This window comes from Saccoglossus kowalevskii, chromosome 10 (genome assembly GCF_978046115.1).
Source record: "Saccoglossus kowalevskii chromosome 10, keSacKowa6.1, whole genome shotgun sequence".
In the NCBI taxonomy this organism is placed as follows: domain Eukaryota; kingdom Metazoa; phylum Hemichordata; class Enteropneusta; family Harrimaniidae; genus Saccoglossus; species Saccoglossus kowalevskii.
Genome location: NC_140650.1, coordinates 20,935,839 through 20,953,522, shown reverse-complemented (window position 1 = coordinate 20,953,522; position 17,684 = coordinate 20,935,839). Strand labels below are relative to the sequence as shown.

The following is a 17,684-nucleotide window of genomic DNA, read 5'->3' as shown; positions in this document are numbered from 1 at the left end:
ACAACCTGTTTGTCATCTCCATATTTTTGGAGTTGTAATCAAGAAGCAGGCTAGAAACTTAATAGATACGCCAGGGAACAGTTTTAAGGATGCGGTAGATATCTAGTTATTACTATGACTGCTGCAACTTTTTGTTGTTATATCATACGAAGATTTATCATGAAGCGAACGCCTGTCAGAAGAAACTGCGAATTTCCAAATGATTGTGCGAAATAACAAATGACTGTGCGTATATGCGCATTGATTAACTATAAACATTAGGAACAAGAAATATTTATAATAAAACAACAACAACAAAATATTCAAAATATCGCATTGCTGCCGACACAAATAAGATTCAACATGTTTGACCCATTCACAACCAGTTTGCCATCTCTACATTTCGTTAATTACAATTACATGCTTACATTTTACTCATGACCATTTTCAAAGGTTACGACGGTTTAAGAGATGGAAATTATAGTTTGGCATTTTTCAATCAATCTGTCATGTTTTAATCATATATTAGTGATAATTAGACGTTACAGGTACTGTTAGGAAAATCGAAATACGAAAATCTCTCGTCCGGACCTTTATCTTAGACATGCTTGAATCGATTACATTCAAACTTCACACATACATCTTACATAATATTATACATATGCACATCAAATTGTTTCATGGTCCGATTTAAGATGACCAAATGGCGGGCATTTTTGTACTGAAAAATCATCGACATCAAGCATTTCTCGGCTGTTTTAAAACTTGGTGCATAGTTATCATATGACCTTTATGCACGTCTTTTGGTTTTTCCAGATCAGATTCAAATTGGTAAACTGGCGGCCATTTTTCTTTAATTAGTGTGGTTCTAGTGTCATACTATTCACCTTATACATAATCTGATAGCTATATAGATATATTGGTTAACAATCCGATTCAAAATGGCCGAATGGTGTCATTTTTGTCCTAATAATCATCAAAAATCAAGCATTTCTAGCATTCCGGAACCGGACCGAGAGGCTGTTTGTTTAAATAAAGAATGCATCTCCAGAGTGAAATGCTTGTTCGAAATTTCGGATCAATCCCCTTAACACACTACACGTAATTGCACAATTTACGTTTTTTTACGAAATCAAATATGTGGGCAAACTACGTGGCTGATCAAGATTATTTATATTTCACGAAAAAAGCTGTTGTTTATCATCTACATGCTCTATACAAATATCATTACCATGTGTATCGGAAATCATTCTACCATTAAGTATATGCAATCCAACATCCTTACATAATAGCTGATATTCCATTCACTCTGAGATCTCGCATATTGCATGAAAGGCGCAGACCAAATGTCTGCTACAAAAACCGAACGATTTGAATTTAAATTTGTTTATAGGTCAATGTCGAATTCCCAATCTCTGAGGGGGGGGGGTATTGTCTTGAGATACCATTACTTAATCTAACAAGACCATCCTTTTATGTGTACAGCATGGTTAAGCGTGGAAATTCCCCCACAACACTTTCACGTTTGTCGAATCCGATTGAAATTAAACTGCATATTTTTACTTCACATTTGAGCTAGATGTTTTTTTTCCAAGATGATGTTTCTGTATTTGTATACGTTCCTCTTTCAAGTTTGTTAAAGTAGTTGAATAAATATAGTTTCCTTTCTATAATTTTCCGTGTAAAAGTTTAGTTTTTTTGGGGGGGTTGCAATTTTCTCTGTGCAGTTTTTCTAAAATCATAACCTCCTGAAGTTTTGTTTTGGTTATACAACTATATCTTTCAAAAACAGTATTTGTTATTGGAGGACAACATAGTTCAAAACAATAGCGCTGCTGTAATTTTTTGTTAATACTTATTTATTTATGAGTATGACGATTTTTAAATAGAAGAATTCGCCCGTTAGATATTTACATGAGATCTACTCCTGAAATTCCCGAAATACACACCCTCTGTAAATTTAGATATTTAAAGTCTTCGTAAATTGATATTAACGGAGTCGGTTCTCATGTGTTCCTGATGTGTATGTTCATACAGACTAAGGCAATCTCATTAAAATAAGATCCTAGTTAGAGATTTTTTTCCAAATATAATTTAGTTGGTGTTTTTTTTATTCATATTTTTTTATTTGAAAAGAGCAAATTTGAAAAGCGAAAGCAGTTATTGCGTCGAAAAAAGAGGAATGAAATGAACTGTGTAACACAGAACCTTAAAGTCGAGTATTTCTCGCATGCAATCACTAAGAATGTGGAAGACCAAAAGCAATTATTTAAAATCAACGATAAGTTATCAAATACCGGGAAAGATGTACTATATCAGATTTGGCATTTGAATATTTTTTTGCGTTCATATTATTTATATGATTATACCAAAATTTAGTGACACCAGTACTTTTGTGCCTGTTAATTGTTTATTGTCAATATTGTGAAAGTGTTAAATTCATCACCCACCAAGTAACGCGAATAGGGTCCTAAAGTATTAACTGGTTGTCTCGTTGATGTGTTTAGTGTATTTTAAATTTATCATTTGTTCGGAGTGTTATTTCTGTAAAGTTTGAACGATCAGTATTTTTTTCTTTCATGAAGATGCCGGGCCTTATATTTGACACTATCGCCCAGTGTCAAATGCCCTTTCTTTCTAAGATAATTGAAAGAGTGGTCGCCAGTCAATTACTTGCAATATTTCGAAAAAGTCAGTAGAGGGGAAGTATCATTCAGTGAACGACAGCACAGAAGCTGCTCTTGTGAAATCCAATCAGCAACAGGTGCGTGTCCTTGTAATGTTGTATTTGAGTGCAGTGCTCGACACTGTGGACATCGGAGTTTTTGTTGAAACGGCAATAATGTTGCTTATGTATTTTAGAGACTGTTTTAGGCTATATATGGCAAATAGGCATCGACGTGCATCTACAATGTATCAAGGAACATTCATTTTGAGTATTTTGAAATATGGTGTATGGGCCAGTACTTTGGTGGCCATTATTCAATTTTAACACTTTCCCATTTGAAAGTACCGCTTAGGCTACACCGATTTAATTTTATGGATGACATCCACGCGCGCATTAGTTTTCGCCTGTTCTCAAAAAAAAAAAAAAAAAAAATCTCCGACGACGAGTCTCTACAGATCGGTTTTCTGTCCGGAACTTGCCGACTCATATTGTCGCAAAGCGCCGACTTGTCGTAAAACTCGTTTTGGACTACCTCAAAACCAAACTCCGCACAGTTAGATGCGCGTTACGTAAAGCGCAAAGACCTATGGGAAAGAGATTGCCTCAAAACATGCAAATTTTGCCATAAATGATCCAACATGGCGACCACACCACCAAAATACGTGAGCATAAAAGTTCAGAGGTGAAAGGAGGGATTGTTGTAGACTGGTACGCAATTGACATTGGCCAGGGAGACGTTTACACAGCTATACGAGAGGTCGGTAGCGGCAAGCGAGTTTCGCCCAGACAACATTGAGAACATATTGTCCAGAGTGGCTGTCCCGCATTTCTTCTGCAATGATGAGAGAAATGGGAGAGGAGTGTAGGTGTATGGTGGCCTAAAAGTCGGTCAGGCGACAAATCAGTTCGATTGCTTTGTCCGCATTGAAGTCGACAAAACTGCAACGAAAGCAGCAGAAGCTCCTTGGCCGAAGTCCCCTTACGGGGTGAAGAAAAGTTTCTTATTATTTTTTTTTCATTTTCTGATTCGGATAATTTGCTTGCACACACATTCAGTAATATTTTGATCATATGACGCATTTTCATCAAGATACATGTACATAATTTTCTGCATCCAAATTTTTGTTGACTCTCTGTTGGTGTTTTTTTTTCAATATCGAGCCTCTTATAATTTGTTACATAGTTGAAGTAGTTCTAAAGAATTTGTGTCTACACTTATGCTTTAGTCTATCTGAAGTGTCACTTTAAAAGTTGTAGTTTGAATGTCAAAGAAGTTAATTTCCAGACTGCTGTTGACAAACTTATTGTTCATTTTTAATTATTTTTTTTTCAATACAGCACAGTAAGTTTTTCTTTATTATTGAGTTGATGTGTATGCCTTTGGCAAAGCTAACATCTGCCTTATCCTCTTGCCTTTTCAAAATCAAAGCTGATACCTGTGACAGTAATACAGTACGAAATGTGTACATCAGCATGTGCCTCCTACAAATAAAGACTTGTTGTTTTTTTGATACACTGTGGTTAAATTCGTAATAATTGCTCCGTAGTCCTGTGGTTTTAGTAGCATTTTTTTTTGGTCGAATTTTTTTTTTTTTCGCCCTCTCGCATTAGTTTTGGGATCTTCAGAGGATGTCATCCATAAAATTAAATCAGTGTGGCCTTAGTGTCATTGACTGTCGTATCACCTTTACGTTATGGTACACAAATGTGCTTATTTTTTTCATCTCGGTAGATTGTTACAATTCGATACAAAATAGTATTGTGGTCTATTTAGGGACATTAACAATTGGACTCATAGAAACTAATTAAAAATCTTCTGGAAATACATATTATATTTCCCAGGTTTAAAAATGTTTCATCATCGAAAGCTTCATGTTCATACATCAGCCAAACTCTTGACAGTACGGGTCACCAGCCAATCAACGACCGCATAATTCTGATCAGCGGCGACACACGAATCGTGCTTGGCGCCATCTTGAATTTTGCTCAAATCGCGCGTGAAGTAAAATTATTTTCAGTCAGCTTCCAGAAAACGATTGCCTTATCATTGAACATAATTCTGAGGTTTAACATGAATGATCTGTTTCGCTTCGCATAATTTGTGAAACAAAATGGTGACAGACACCCATGCCCCGTTTTCAAACTATTAGGGTATATGGATTTCTTCCATACTCTTTTATAAATACATCTGTTGTCCATAGAGGTCGCTTCCATTTGAATTGTGAAATTTATAAATATTTACAAATATGAAGGGAATGGATTTGTTGTGTCGATAGTAAATGCCATGTAATTTTTTTCATTGTAGGATATTATTATTATTATTATTATTAATTTTATTTTTATTAATAGTTTTTTTTTAAAAAAGCAATGAAAGGCAACTACTGTCTATAACAATGTATATTATTGTTACTTATTTTTCTGAAATATTTGGTAAATTCTGGAACTATCTGTCAATTTATTACTGGGAAATCACTGAAAATACATATTCTCATCAGGCCTGTAACCCAATACAGCGAAAATATATCACATATTGACGTCACTAATTGCTAACTCTTGATAATCATTGCGTAATCGTGGACAATCGTTGAAAATAGTATATGCTTCTGTCATTGTCTATCTTTTGTATACACAGTTGCAAAATACAACGACAATTATGGCGAAATCAGTTCGAGCATTATCGGAATACACAAAGGAATATAACGAGAGATTCCAGACAATGATGGACCATGGTTTGAAGTCCAGGGAAGATAATTATAAACAAGAAATGGCAGATATTTTACGACTAGGTGTGTCGAAGAAACCCCGTGTTCTTGCAATAGGATCTGGCAATGGTAAGTCGTAGTGATAACGCCGAAGTCAACTTTCACAAATCAATGACATAGTCCCCGGTCAATTTGTCAGTGTCCATGCCAATTATAAAGAATGGACGATGTAGATTATAATTACATTTTAAGGGAAATGTTGTTTATCATGTTAAACCTATGGTATTATATCATACAATTTTGTGTTTATTACTAGTATTCCAATATGGTTGACTGTTTTTTTGTTAATTAGACATATTAATAATTATTGATAAATTAATCAATCAGTTAGTTGCAATGTTGAAAACATTTTTTTTGCTAACAGGGGAGGTTGATCAATTTGTGATTAACACTTTGCTGGACACCTATGATGACATACATTATTGTGTTGTTGAGCCTGCTAGCAGTCCATTAAATGACTTCAAGAGGCTGATTCAATCTTATGAAAATCGATGGAACTCCGTGACTTTTGACTTTCACGAAGAAGGAATCAACGAATATCTCGCAGAAGGTGGCGCCTCCGAGAACTTTGACCTCATCCACGCCTTCCACAGTGTATATTTCTTCAGAGATGCGGGAAGTGTGTTGTCACAGTTGTATGGTATGCTTCGTCACGATGGCATGTTGTTTATTAAAGTTGCAGCAGGTGAGATTTAGCCCCTGATGAGGAGAAGGGTGTCTGGTTATTGAAGCGCGTCACTTTATTTTAAGAGGAGAAACGACAGGAAACAATTTGACTTAAAGCGGGAGGGTCGTCACCTGTGCACGCGCGGGAATTGAGTTGCAAGCGACGATAACAACACACGCTAAAATCGCAAATGCTCATGGTAGACGCTTGTTTGTAAACAATGACACGCTATGGCCATCTGACGCATGCATAGGTGGCGACTCCCTCGCTTTAACACTCTGGTGTATTCTCACTTATCAGTGTCACATTGATGACTGAAATACGTAACTTGGGCCTAGAAAACTATTTTTGCAATAATTAATAAGCGTTTTCAGAAGAGACTTAAATGTACAATAACTTCGTAGTCAAGGAGAAGTACAGATATCACGCGACCACAGTCCCTTTGTTATGATCTACTCTATTCTTACAACAGCTATTAGAGTGTCCCATTTTCTGGATAAGCATAGACCTTAGGGATAACATGCAATCGTTTAAATTAGCCTTGGCCTCAGCGTTTATAAATACATGTAATATATGGGTACTGGTACAGTGTATGTAGCCATGACACATTCATAACCAATCACCGAGATGAACTTTTACATCACGGTGCTGTTCGAGATCACAAATGATATCGCAAAATATATCAGAAAAACAGAAGTACTAGTACATTATCGTCGCTACGAGCCCTCAGCTATAAAATTCGATACAAGATATATCGTGGTTATGTCTAAATTTTGTATTTAGCCTGTCAGCGAGCGCATATAATAAACCAAGTATATACGAGGTGCCTTCAATAAGTTTTGGGACACATTTTTCCCCGGACAAGCACGAAACTCTAGTCCCTTTCAAAGTCCCCCCTCCAGATGCAATGCACGTGTTGTATCGTCCCGACAACTCTCGAAGGCCCTGGAAGTTCTCTGGCATGAACGTGTCCACGACCCTTGTCACAGCCTTATTCAGTTTCTCAATGGTTTCAAAACGGCTGCCTCTGAGCTTAGAGAACAACCATAATTCACAGGGAGCATGTTCTGGACTGTAGGGAGGGTGATAAACTGTCTTGATGCCCACCTCGATCAAATATTTGGACATACGGATGGAGTTGTGGACTGATGCGTTGTCCTGGTGGAAATGCCACTCTTGGGACGAACTTCACACAAATCCTCTGCGTGTTAAGTTCATCATGAACTCCACAGTTCCCACACTGACTTCGAACTCTACACTATAATTGTCTTTACCGACACCCATGTGGGGTTATGATTCGTGACTGGGTTATATTCAAAATAAGTAAGAAATGCCAGGCTATGCAAACAAATCAATCACAGGAAACGAATACGTAAGTAATAAACGCGTAAGAGTAGTTTATTACATCAATACAGTATATCCACTGATACATCGGAAATTTTACCATAAAGAGATATGTAAACAAATGTAGAACACAAGAACACGGTAAAGACTAGCGCTAAAACACTTGCGCGTCCTATTTATAGGCTCGGTGGGATTCTGAACCCTAGGCGGGAATGTCCCTCATTGGTCGAAAGTTACCATTATAGAAATGCGTAATAAAGTGGTGTTTTCTATCACGTTCGCACTTATGTCACCAACATGTCTATTTATAGACGTGGTTTAAAGCAAAAAATGATACATGTAATCAAATATATAAAGTACAGTATTTAAGAAACTTCGACAATACAATAATCAGTGTTTTCAATAATAACGATCAAATTGCTTAACACGACAACCCAACGGTCTTCGTCCTTAAAAGTACGAAATTTCCCCATCAGCTCCGGTGTTCTAACTTCCCTCAACCTCCCACACCTATCGTCTCTCACAGACTCTCTGTCACCCTTAAACTTTTTGTGCCAACGAAACACTTATGCTCTGCCGATGCATTTTAATCCATAAGCAGTCTGAAGCGGTTCTTAAGTCTGCATAGCATTCTTTCCGAGCTTAAACATACAATTTTATAGCGTAGCGCTCTCTTCCAACGTGCCCTCTCGTACCGACTGCATTTTGCAACCAAGTCAGCTGTGGCGAGCGTAATAGGTGATTTTCCGTACAATTGCGAGATCTCGCGAGACGTATGAAAGACGCGCGTCGAACGTCTGCCGCAAAAGTCGAACGATTTGATTTTGAACTAGAATTTCTTTATTTCGTAACTCACATCGACTGATAGATCTTCGACAGAAGAATATTGCTTCCGAATACACTTACTTAATCGAAATTGCCTATCATGAAATGTGGGCAGCACATGATTAAGCATGGAAATGTCCATCAAAATACTTCGCGTTTGTCGAATCCCACGCGATGTTTGACGCCACTACGACGCTATGACCTTTGTTTGTCCTGTTTTTACGTTCGATTTCACGCATAACGCGTGATTCTCGCAGTGAACGAAAAATGGTCTATTTTGTAGGGTCCGCTTAACGTTCTCATACATAAATACAATTGGTGGATTATCTTCTTAGACATATGCTAATGATTCAACGACTATTTTGAATGACTTATTAAAACTAAAATTAGGATTGTCGCCAACGTGATTTCCATTACTGATCTTGTATCATTTGATGTTTTATATTGAGTGAAGATTAAAAGAAATTTATTTGATTTCATTCAAATACAATGGTCGCAAATGTTGATGTTATTTTAGTATTATGCAATCGTCAATATGTCAATCATTTAACATCCGTATACAATGTATTAACAACGCGCCGTATATATTGGCGATTGATGGCCTTCTCATGATTGTTACACCTTATTGTTCCACAGGAGCGATCGAAAAATGGTATTTGCAGCGTGCGAAAATCAGTAATATTTTCTTTCCACACTCGTGTCAAGTCCAAGAATTAAGCAGCCGCGAGCTTCCGAGCATCACCATGGAAATTACTTGCCGACCATATACAATGAACATAACAGAGTGTTTTAACGAAAATTCGGAAGATGGAAACAAAATGTTGGATTTCATCAATCAGAAGTTGGACTACCGCCGGTCAACTCCACTGAAACAAGTGGAATATTGTTTACACTTCCTCAGAGATGAATGCTCCGAGGTTCGAAATGATGAAATCTTGTTTCTTTTAGTTGATGATGATATTGTTGTCAGGAAAGTCTAAAAAACGTTTGTCACTTTTTCTGTCGAATGTACTTCTTTAGAATTTGTTTTTAAGATAAATTATATGAATAATCAACATCCGCCAATTGCAATCTTACATTTTCGTATTTTGACGATTGTCTACGCTTAATTTATTATCATTAGTGTTTAGTTCAATGCGATATTCGAATTCAAAATTATAATAGTTTATGTAAATTATTATTCCGAATTTTAAATAGTCCATGACGCTTTATAAAATAGATAATAATGGAAAGTAACGTGAAAACGAAAATATCCCAAGATACTAAATGCTTTACTTCTCTTGTAACACAAAACGGAGCTGCATTTTCATCTTGGTGGGGGAAAGGATGAGGTCAGCATTTTTACATTGAATTCTATGATGGAATTATATCTTCATATCTCAATTTTTTTCGCGGTGAATAATATATAAAACGTTTAAAACTGTTTATATAATTATTGATATGAATAGCCATGAGTGAAATAAGTTCCCAAGCGATAATAACAACACACGCTAAAAACGCAAAGTATTATGGGTAAACGCTTGTTTGTAAACACGCTATGGCCATCTGACGCATGCGTAGGTGACGACACTCCCGCTTTTTTTAATCTACATCCCTCTGTATATAATTATTTTTTCTCAACTTGAAAAAGATTGGGTATATTTTTTTCTAACCCGACCCAACCAATTTTGTTTATTTCCTAGCCAAACAATTACATATGCATAATTTCCTGATTTGTCTACACAATCAAAGCGTATACAATACATCGATGTATTTTCTTTACAATTTTTCTAACCAGGCTGTGAATCTTTTCAAAGCCAACAGTCTATGTAAATATTATTTATCCAAAAAATGTGTACATTCCCATTCAGTAGATATCATTTGTATACCCAAACTGCCTATATGTGTTTTATTTCTGTTGAACGCCTAATGTATGCTATTATAACAACACTCCCGATGTAATTAACAATATGATGTGTGTATTTCCTGACATACCATGGCTATTCATATTTTTAGCAGACTACAAAAGCATGTATACTTTATTTCCACAGATTGAGTACAATATGTAAATACGATGTCTTCACATGTATGTAAATTATATATGAAATAAAAATATTATGTTAATAAATAAGGTTAGAGACGATGTTTCGTATGAGATGACCGCTAACACATTCAATATTGTATTGAAAAGCTTTTCGCCTTCCACATGCTTTATTATTACACATGCGGGCACTACCGAAAGCCGCATTCGCTGCCGTCACACTCACAAATAGCATCAGAAATCAATACAAAGTTGGATTGACCTTTGTACGCTTTAATTCTTTCTGAAAATATTTTGTGATTTTTTTTTTATAATTTCTTTGCTTATTTTGGACAAATTACCACATTTTCCCAATGTTCATAAGCTTTTTAAAATCTTAGAAAGACGAAAATTCTGAATATATATATTAGGAAGAATTGTTCCCCAGATCAACGTCAATTCAGATTCGCAAAATTGATTTAATCAAACACAAATTAGCAACAGAGACTCGGGCATTTTTAAACAAGTCATTTTAACTATAATCACGAATAAAACTCGTGCTCTGGCAAGATACACGAGTCCAATGCGTGGATAAACATGGGTTTATATTGTGTATGCTAATTAGTCACGTGACATTTGTCACTGTTAAATAACCATACATCCGCTGAGCGAACACATTGCCGTCGTCGAGGATCGGAACAATCGGGTAAGTTTTATACTCATATTCATTTTGACATCCGATCTGTTTAATAAGTCATCTATGATCATGACCATTGGGTAATCGGGAAAGCGGGGAAAATGATTTGCACACATTTAGAAAAAAAAAATTGCAAAAATGGAATGATCTGCACACAGAGCATTTAGATAAAATTGGCAAAAATAGAATTAGAATATGCATTAATCACCTGGTTGTTTAAGCGCGGTGGTCGTCGCGCAGCGCGTGTTCGAATTTCATGTAAATAAACAATGTATTTTACACGCGTTGTATACGTCGCTATGAGTCCCATATCGAACAGGACGCGGCACGACGACTGCCGCCCTTTAATTGTGAGGCATTATTCCCGTGTACTGGTATGTTTACAGTGTAACCCACGACTTTCACATACAGCAGCGCTCCTCTCCTATTCTACCTTAAAATGGACCCAGACGTTTGATTCTCGTAACGATGTCAATATAAATAGCCGTCAAAGCTTTTCATTCAGATAAACCTTTCCATATTGGAAAATACACTTGTTGGGTCAGAATGAATTACTAATAAAACGTCAAACGTATGTTTTTTTCCTCACTAAAGTTTCACCAATGACAGAAATTACCGTTTCACCACCACTCGTCACAAAATTACATTCCTGTCAGACTTTGTCCAACAGCTCTACACTTATTTTGTTTTGAATTAAAACCTTACGTTTCGTGCAGCAAACTAACTAGTTTAGAAGTGTTCCAAACCGTTCGCCACCTAGACATATCCAATTAGAAAGAGTCGGACTCGCGCTTGAGGACCAGTGGTGATATCGGACACATAGCTACCACCATATATATTAGTTTCCTAAAGGTTATTCTAATTTTAATTATACACCAATCTATCACAAAATCACGTACCAGCCACACCACCGAGTATACAAAGCTATATTCATTGCGTTATGCTGGTAAGGTGCGACTTTTAATTTAAATTAGAATATACCCTTTTGAACACTGTGGTTCGATTAGCATTTCACCGAATGAATGTTAACATTAATACCTCCATGTTATTCCCACGCCACCAAACTGGTATCATCTGTCATTTCATTGTTTGTTGCTTAAAATAGTCATCCCGTGGTCAAGATATTTTTAGGATTGAGACAGGCGGAAGTTGACGCACTTTAGGCATACATTATTGATGCTATGTCGTGTAATATATTCTATAGTATCTAATTGTCAATAGTTATTTTGACCAAATCATATATATAAATAAATATCGATTAAATATAAAATTTGATTTACCGACTTTTCATTGCCCTGTTTTTTAAAGGATATAATTGTAACGCAAAGCGACACTCGGACTTCTATTAATTATTTTGGTCTTGGTAATATCTGCGCAAATAAGCATGGACTATTCGGCAAAACTCGACAAGTCACTGTTCAAGAAGTATTTAGAACTAGAACAGCCAGATGATATGGTACAATGTATGTACATATGGATAGATGGCAGTGGAGAGACATTACGTGGCAAGACGAGGACTGTTGATTTTGAACCAAAGTCGGCAAAAGGTAATCTGTTGTTTTTTAGATTTGTGCACAGGCTAACTTTTCCATATTGCAACAGACAAACGAACAAACACACAAACAAACAAATAAGTGAATGAATGGGCTAGCGTATGAATATAAATGAGCGATCCCGGTTAGTCATTTGCATAAAGTATGCATAATTGTGATCTCGATTCCCTTTAAATTACAGAAATCCGTTTGTAGATACACTCATGGCTTATGTAGTCAGCATTAAATATTATCTTAGATGACATAGACCTTAATATAATCTAATCCGATTATAATCCTATGTAGGCGATTTTTTGTAATTTTCATAATTTTTAATGTTATTTTTTAATATTTTTTGTTTTCATTTGCTGTTATTACATTTATATATATATATATCGTATCTCGGTCGTTTTAACTACCGCAGTAAGGCGATAGGGGTACGCTATATGTCGCTATATCGACAATGAAAAAGGAATGGACAAGACGATAGATGAACAAATTTGAGAGTCAATATAGTTGACTCGTTCGAACAGAATATATCATATAACGGTACATTATTTTTTGAATCTCGTTTTTTTTACAGAGTTGCCAGTATGGAACTATGATGGTTCCAGCACAGGGCAGGCCGAGGGGTCAAATAGCGATGTATATCTGAGACCGGTCGCCATGTTTAGAGACCCTTTCAGGCGTGGAAAGAACAAGCTAGTAATATGCGAAACGTTTAAGTATGATGGCCGTGTAACCGGTAAACATGTGATTTATTACGTGGTTTTTTACATATCGATTATCGATCGATTTATCGATTTGATTTCTACCGTAAATACACGGATCGTTACGCGATAGTAACGCACGCCATTCCCCAAGGGAATAATGTTCGGGAATATGGGATTTTCCGTACAATAGCGAGATCTCGCGAGATGTGTGAAAAACGCGCGTCGAACGTCTGCCGCAAAAATCGAACGATTTGATTTTGAACTAGAATTTCTTTATTTCGTAACTAACATCGACCGGCCGATCTTCGACAGAGGAATATTGCTTCCGAATACCCTTACTTAATTAAAATTGCCTATCATCAAATGTGGACAGCACATTATTAAGCATAGAAATGTCCCCAAAATACTTCGCGTTTGTCGAATTCCACGCGATGTTTGACGCCACTACGACGCTATGACCTTTGTTTGTCCTGTTTTTACGTTCGATTTCACGCATAACGCGGGATTCTCGCATTGAACGGAAAATCACCTATTGTACATTAGGTAATACGCAGCATTATTTGAGATTTCTGTAATAATTACACATAAAATTTCTACTCAATAGAAACTAATCACAGGAATGAATGCAAGAAAGTGATGGACAGGGCAAGTGACCACGAACCATGGTTTGGACTGGAGCAAGAATACACTTTGCTCGGCCAAGATGGTCATCCGTTTGGTTGGCCGAAACAGGGCTACCCAGGTCCACAAGGTCAGAATATGACACTTACAATACTTTTAATTGTTGACACATCGTCGATTCTCCAGTAGTAACGCTCGATTCCTGGAGGTTGTCACTGGAAAAAAGGCCTCTTTCAAAATTGAGGAAGTTAAAATCTCAGTTTCAGATCAAAAATCATTCTACCAACCAATATACTACTGAAGGGATATTCCCTCCGGAATTTCTGGATGGTTCTAGAGCAACCTCTTTTGTGTTTTGGAATTAGTTTGCGGTTATTCTCGTAGATAGTCACCTCACGACTTGATAGTGTGACGTCACAATCGCGGTTTAAGCTTCGGATAATATGCTGTACTTAGGATGGGATTTTCTACTATCAAAACAGTATAAACACGTTGCAAAAAAATATTATTAGACATTGTTTTAAACTCCAACTTATTTTGACTGTTCTTGCTCTGAATATATCTACGATATATCAACCATTTATTTTCGGTGAAAATTAATTTCACTACTTTGATATTTTAAGCATATTCACTGGGGTTTAAATTCACGAATTTGCTAGGAAACAATAATTTATAATTTTTTACTTATCGGCGAAAAGAGAAATTAAACCCGAATGAAAAAAATAATGTATTTATATCATCTAGTTATATGAATACAATTAAATATAATGATTGAGACAACATTTTTCGAATGTCTGTTCTAAAAAAAAAAATCGAGACACCGCTTGGTTGTACTATTTAAAGCGGGGGAGTCGTCACCTGCGCATGCGTCAGATTATTTCGGGGGTAAAACTCGCGATTTTGATTGAGTGGTATTTATACTAAACCATACGTCTTGTTCAAACCCAAACAATTGTAATTCGTGACAACATTTAATACATCATCAATTTCGGTCACTTTATATATAGGACCATACTATTGTGGCATTGGAGCTGATAAAGTGTATGGACGTGACATTGTCGAAGCTCATTACAAAGCTTGTATGTTTGCCGGTGTCAAGATCTCTGGTACAAACGCCGAGGTGATGCCAGCACAATGGGAGTTCCAGGTCGGTCCCTGTGTTGGTGTCGATATGGGTGACCATTTATGGGCTGCGAGATACATCCTCCAACGAGTCGCTGAGGATTATGGGATCATAGTATCATTTGATCCAAAACCGATTGAGGGAGACTGGAATGGTGCTGGTTGTCACTGTAACTACAGTACTCTTCTAATGAGAAAAGAAGGCGGAATCAAGTAAGGTTTTGCAGAATAACACCATACTCTTTATTATAGAAACTGTTATGAGGTTATTACGAGGATACCTAAAAGTATGCACGAAGACAGTACAGCAAGAGTATCAACCGACGCGCAGCGGAGGTCGCTGCCACGGCGTACTGTCTGAGTGCATACTCTGAGGTATCCTCGCAATAATTTTATTATTATTTTACATCTTTTTCCTACAAAGATACATCATTGGCATGCCGAAATCCAAAAATCAGCGAACCTCTTTGTGTGGAGTCCGGTCAAACCCTGGTGGCAACCATGTTTGTTTATATTTATATCATTCCATATTTGGAATTCGCATTTCCTTTTATGGTAGGAAGAAAATACCCCCTAAAAATACAGCAAAATTACGGCACGCTGTAACTTACGGCGTTACGGTGACCGATGAATAATAATAATTAATATGTCCACCTCTGAAATTGGTATTAGAAAAATCTAGACAGGCTGGCATCCCCGCCGTGTGCTGTTTAGTTTATATTTTCACATATTGGAAGTACGTCGATTAAACAAATAACTTTTGACGACCAAAGCATTATTACCATTCATTTATTTGTATTATGTATATTGTAATACAGTGTATATTCATTTTTTTATTATGAAGGTATATCGAAGAGGCAATCCAGAAACTCGCCAAACGTCACCAACACCACGTACGGTTATATGACCCAAAAGGAGGCAAAGACAACAGACGACGTCTGACTGGACAACATGAAACCTCACACATTGACGACTTTAGTGCAGGAGTGGCTAACCGTGGTGCCAGTGTTCGCATTCCCCGCCAGGTTAGATAACATTAGTTTATGGTGGTCCCCCCCACTCAGGATCCATAGGGGGCCGCATGCGCGTTCCCATTTTCTCGGGAAAGGGGGTACTTTTTGACGATCTGTCTCGGGAACATTTTCCCGAGAAAATCGTAGAAAAGGGGGTATTTTTTGCTTGTTTTCCCGAGATTCTCAAAATAGGGGGTGTATTTCAAAACACTTCCCGAGATATACAAAAAAGGGGGGTTTAAAAGGAGTTCTAGACTGAAAAGTTCCCTAGATAGGGGGTGAAATACATCGGAAAAGCCCGTGAAAGGGGGGGGTTAAATTTTCTTCTTTTCCCTAGATAGGGGGGGGTCAAAAAATGAGGGAACAAGCATAGCCCCCCCTAAATATAGGGAGTGGGGGGGTGCGTCTGTCGGTTTGATATCGCAGTATGTATAGTATTGGCTGCAAATTCACCATTGGCTGCAAATTGTATTTTTTTGTTTTTGATTTGTTTTATTTTATTTTTTTTAGAAAAGTTTTATTTTTTGTTTTATTTTTTAGATTGTAGTTTTTTTTTAATTTCTTACTGTAAGACCCTTTTTATCCTTTCCTAAGGATTTTATGCGTCTAAAAAAATAAATAAAAATAAAGTATATTAATCACTGTACTGAAACTATACACTTCTCCTAACATAGAAATCGCACCAATGACGAAAATTGGTGACACGAAGGCTATTCAAATGTTTCGATATCGTTGAAATACGTTATTCAAAAACAATGTATATTTTGTTATTTCAGGTTGGTGAAGAGGGCAAAGGTTACATGGAAGATCGTCGTCCCGCCTCAAACTGTGACCCTTACTTGGTTACCGAAGCTATAGTTCGCACCACTGTATTAGACGACTGGGACGACAACAAACCACAGTGAAATGTGGACTAACAATTGAGGATAAAACTCGATTCCGGACTATATATTATTATTTCAATCGGAAACTGGAAGAGCATTTTAAGTTATATTTATTATCTGCGATGTGTGACCTTCGCTTGACCCTGAGCATAAATGTGTGGCTGTTTATTTTACTCAGTTGGTTTTAAGGTAGCGAGACTATTATTTGTGTTGAAAATTACGATTTTCACATTTATTTATTAATTGATGAAATGCACTATAAACTTTCATGTGATAAAGTCAACGAAACATAGAATGTCATGTAAGTTGGTTAAAATGTAGATTTTCTGAAGGGAAGCAAGGCAGCCTCAGTGTAGTGTTTTCCAAAATCAACAACACAGGTTTAATCTGTGTGCCTATAAGTTTCAAAGATAAACTCAAGACAAAGCAATGTTAGGATGTGTTATCAGTAGCTATCTGACACACAATGAGTGTTTCCAAACATTTGAGTGGTTTGTCTCCGCCCCTGTTTGTTTCAAAGATTAGTCATTTGCATATGAATGTGTCAGACACAAGGTCATACAGTCACTAAAAAAAATCATTGATTTTGGTGTTTTCATATGACAAATTTATCCAATTATAGCTATCCCATTCCTTTTTTTTGGGTTTCCAATAGCCTTACACATTTGGATGTCCCTACACATGTTAAAACAGACCTTGATGGGAAAACAAATTGATTGTGCCGATAAACAAGTTTGAAAATCTTTGCTGTTACTTCATGGACGTTTTCTAGGAGTTTATGTTTTTCAAAATACAAGGTCTTTAACAAAAAATAACGTATACTTATTGTCGTCGGATTAACACCAAATTTTCACAGCT

At 36.6% G+C, this 17,684-nt stretch overlaps 2 protein-coding genes across 2 annotated transcripts; both read left to right on the top strand.

Moving 5' to 3' along the window:
- The first annotated feature begins 5,745 nt into the window (after positions 1-5,745).
- LOC100373875 (histamine N-methyltransferase-like) lies at positions 5,746-10,355 on the top strand. The gene is made up of 2 exons (XM_002737870.3): positions 5,746-6,094; positions 8,882-10,355. Exons 1-2 carry the CDS (start codon positions 5,746-5,748, stop codon positions 9,223-9,225), a joined length of 693 nt encoding a protein of 230 aa, XP_002737916.2. The 3' UTR covers positions 9,226-10,355.
- Positions 10,356-10,879: 524 nt separating this feature from the next.
- LOC100375830 (glutamine synthetase-like) lies at positions 10,880-17,256 on the top strand. Its single transcript, XM_006820311.3, has 7 exons — positions 10,880-10,950; positions 12,250-12,488; positions 13,057-13,218; positions 13,791-13,937; positions 14,815-15,142; positions 15,774-15,954; positions 16,719-17,256. Exons 2-7 carry the CDS (start codon positions 12,326-12,328, stop codon positions 16,845-16,847), a joined length of 1,110 nt encoding a protein of 369 aa, XP_006820374.1. The 5' UTR covers positions 10,880-10,950; positions 12,250-12,325; the 3' UTR covers positions 16,848-17,256.
- Positions 17,257-17,684: the final 428 nt, after the last annotated feature.

Excerpts from the sequence above, each read along its gene's own strand:
- LOC100373875 (XM_002737870.3), top strand. The coding sequence starts at position 5,746 with ATGTTGAAAACATTTTTTTTGCTAACAGGGGAGGTTGATCAATTTGTG. Across the intron at positions 6,095-8,881 it reads GTTTATTAAAGTTGCAGCAG|GAGCGATCGAAAAATGGTAT; the intron begins GTGAGATTTAGC and ends ATTGTTCCACAG.
- LOC100375830 (XM_006820311.3), top strand. The coding sequence starts at position 12,326 with ATGGACTATTCGGCAAAACTCGACAAGTCACTGTTCAAGAAGTATTTA. Across the intron at positions 13,219-13,790 it reads GTATGATGGCCGTGTAACCG|AAACTAATCACAGGAATGAA; the intron begins GTAAACATGTGA and ends TCTACTCAATAG. Across the intron at positions 13,938-14,814 it reads GGGCTACCCAGGTCCACAAG|GACCATACTATTGTGGCATT; the intron begins GTCAGAATATGA and ends CTTTATATATAG.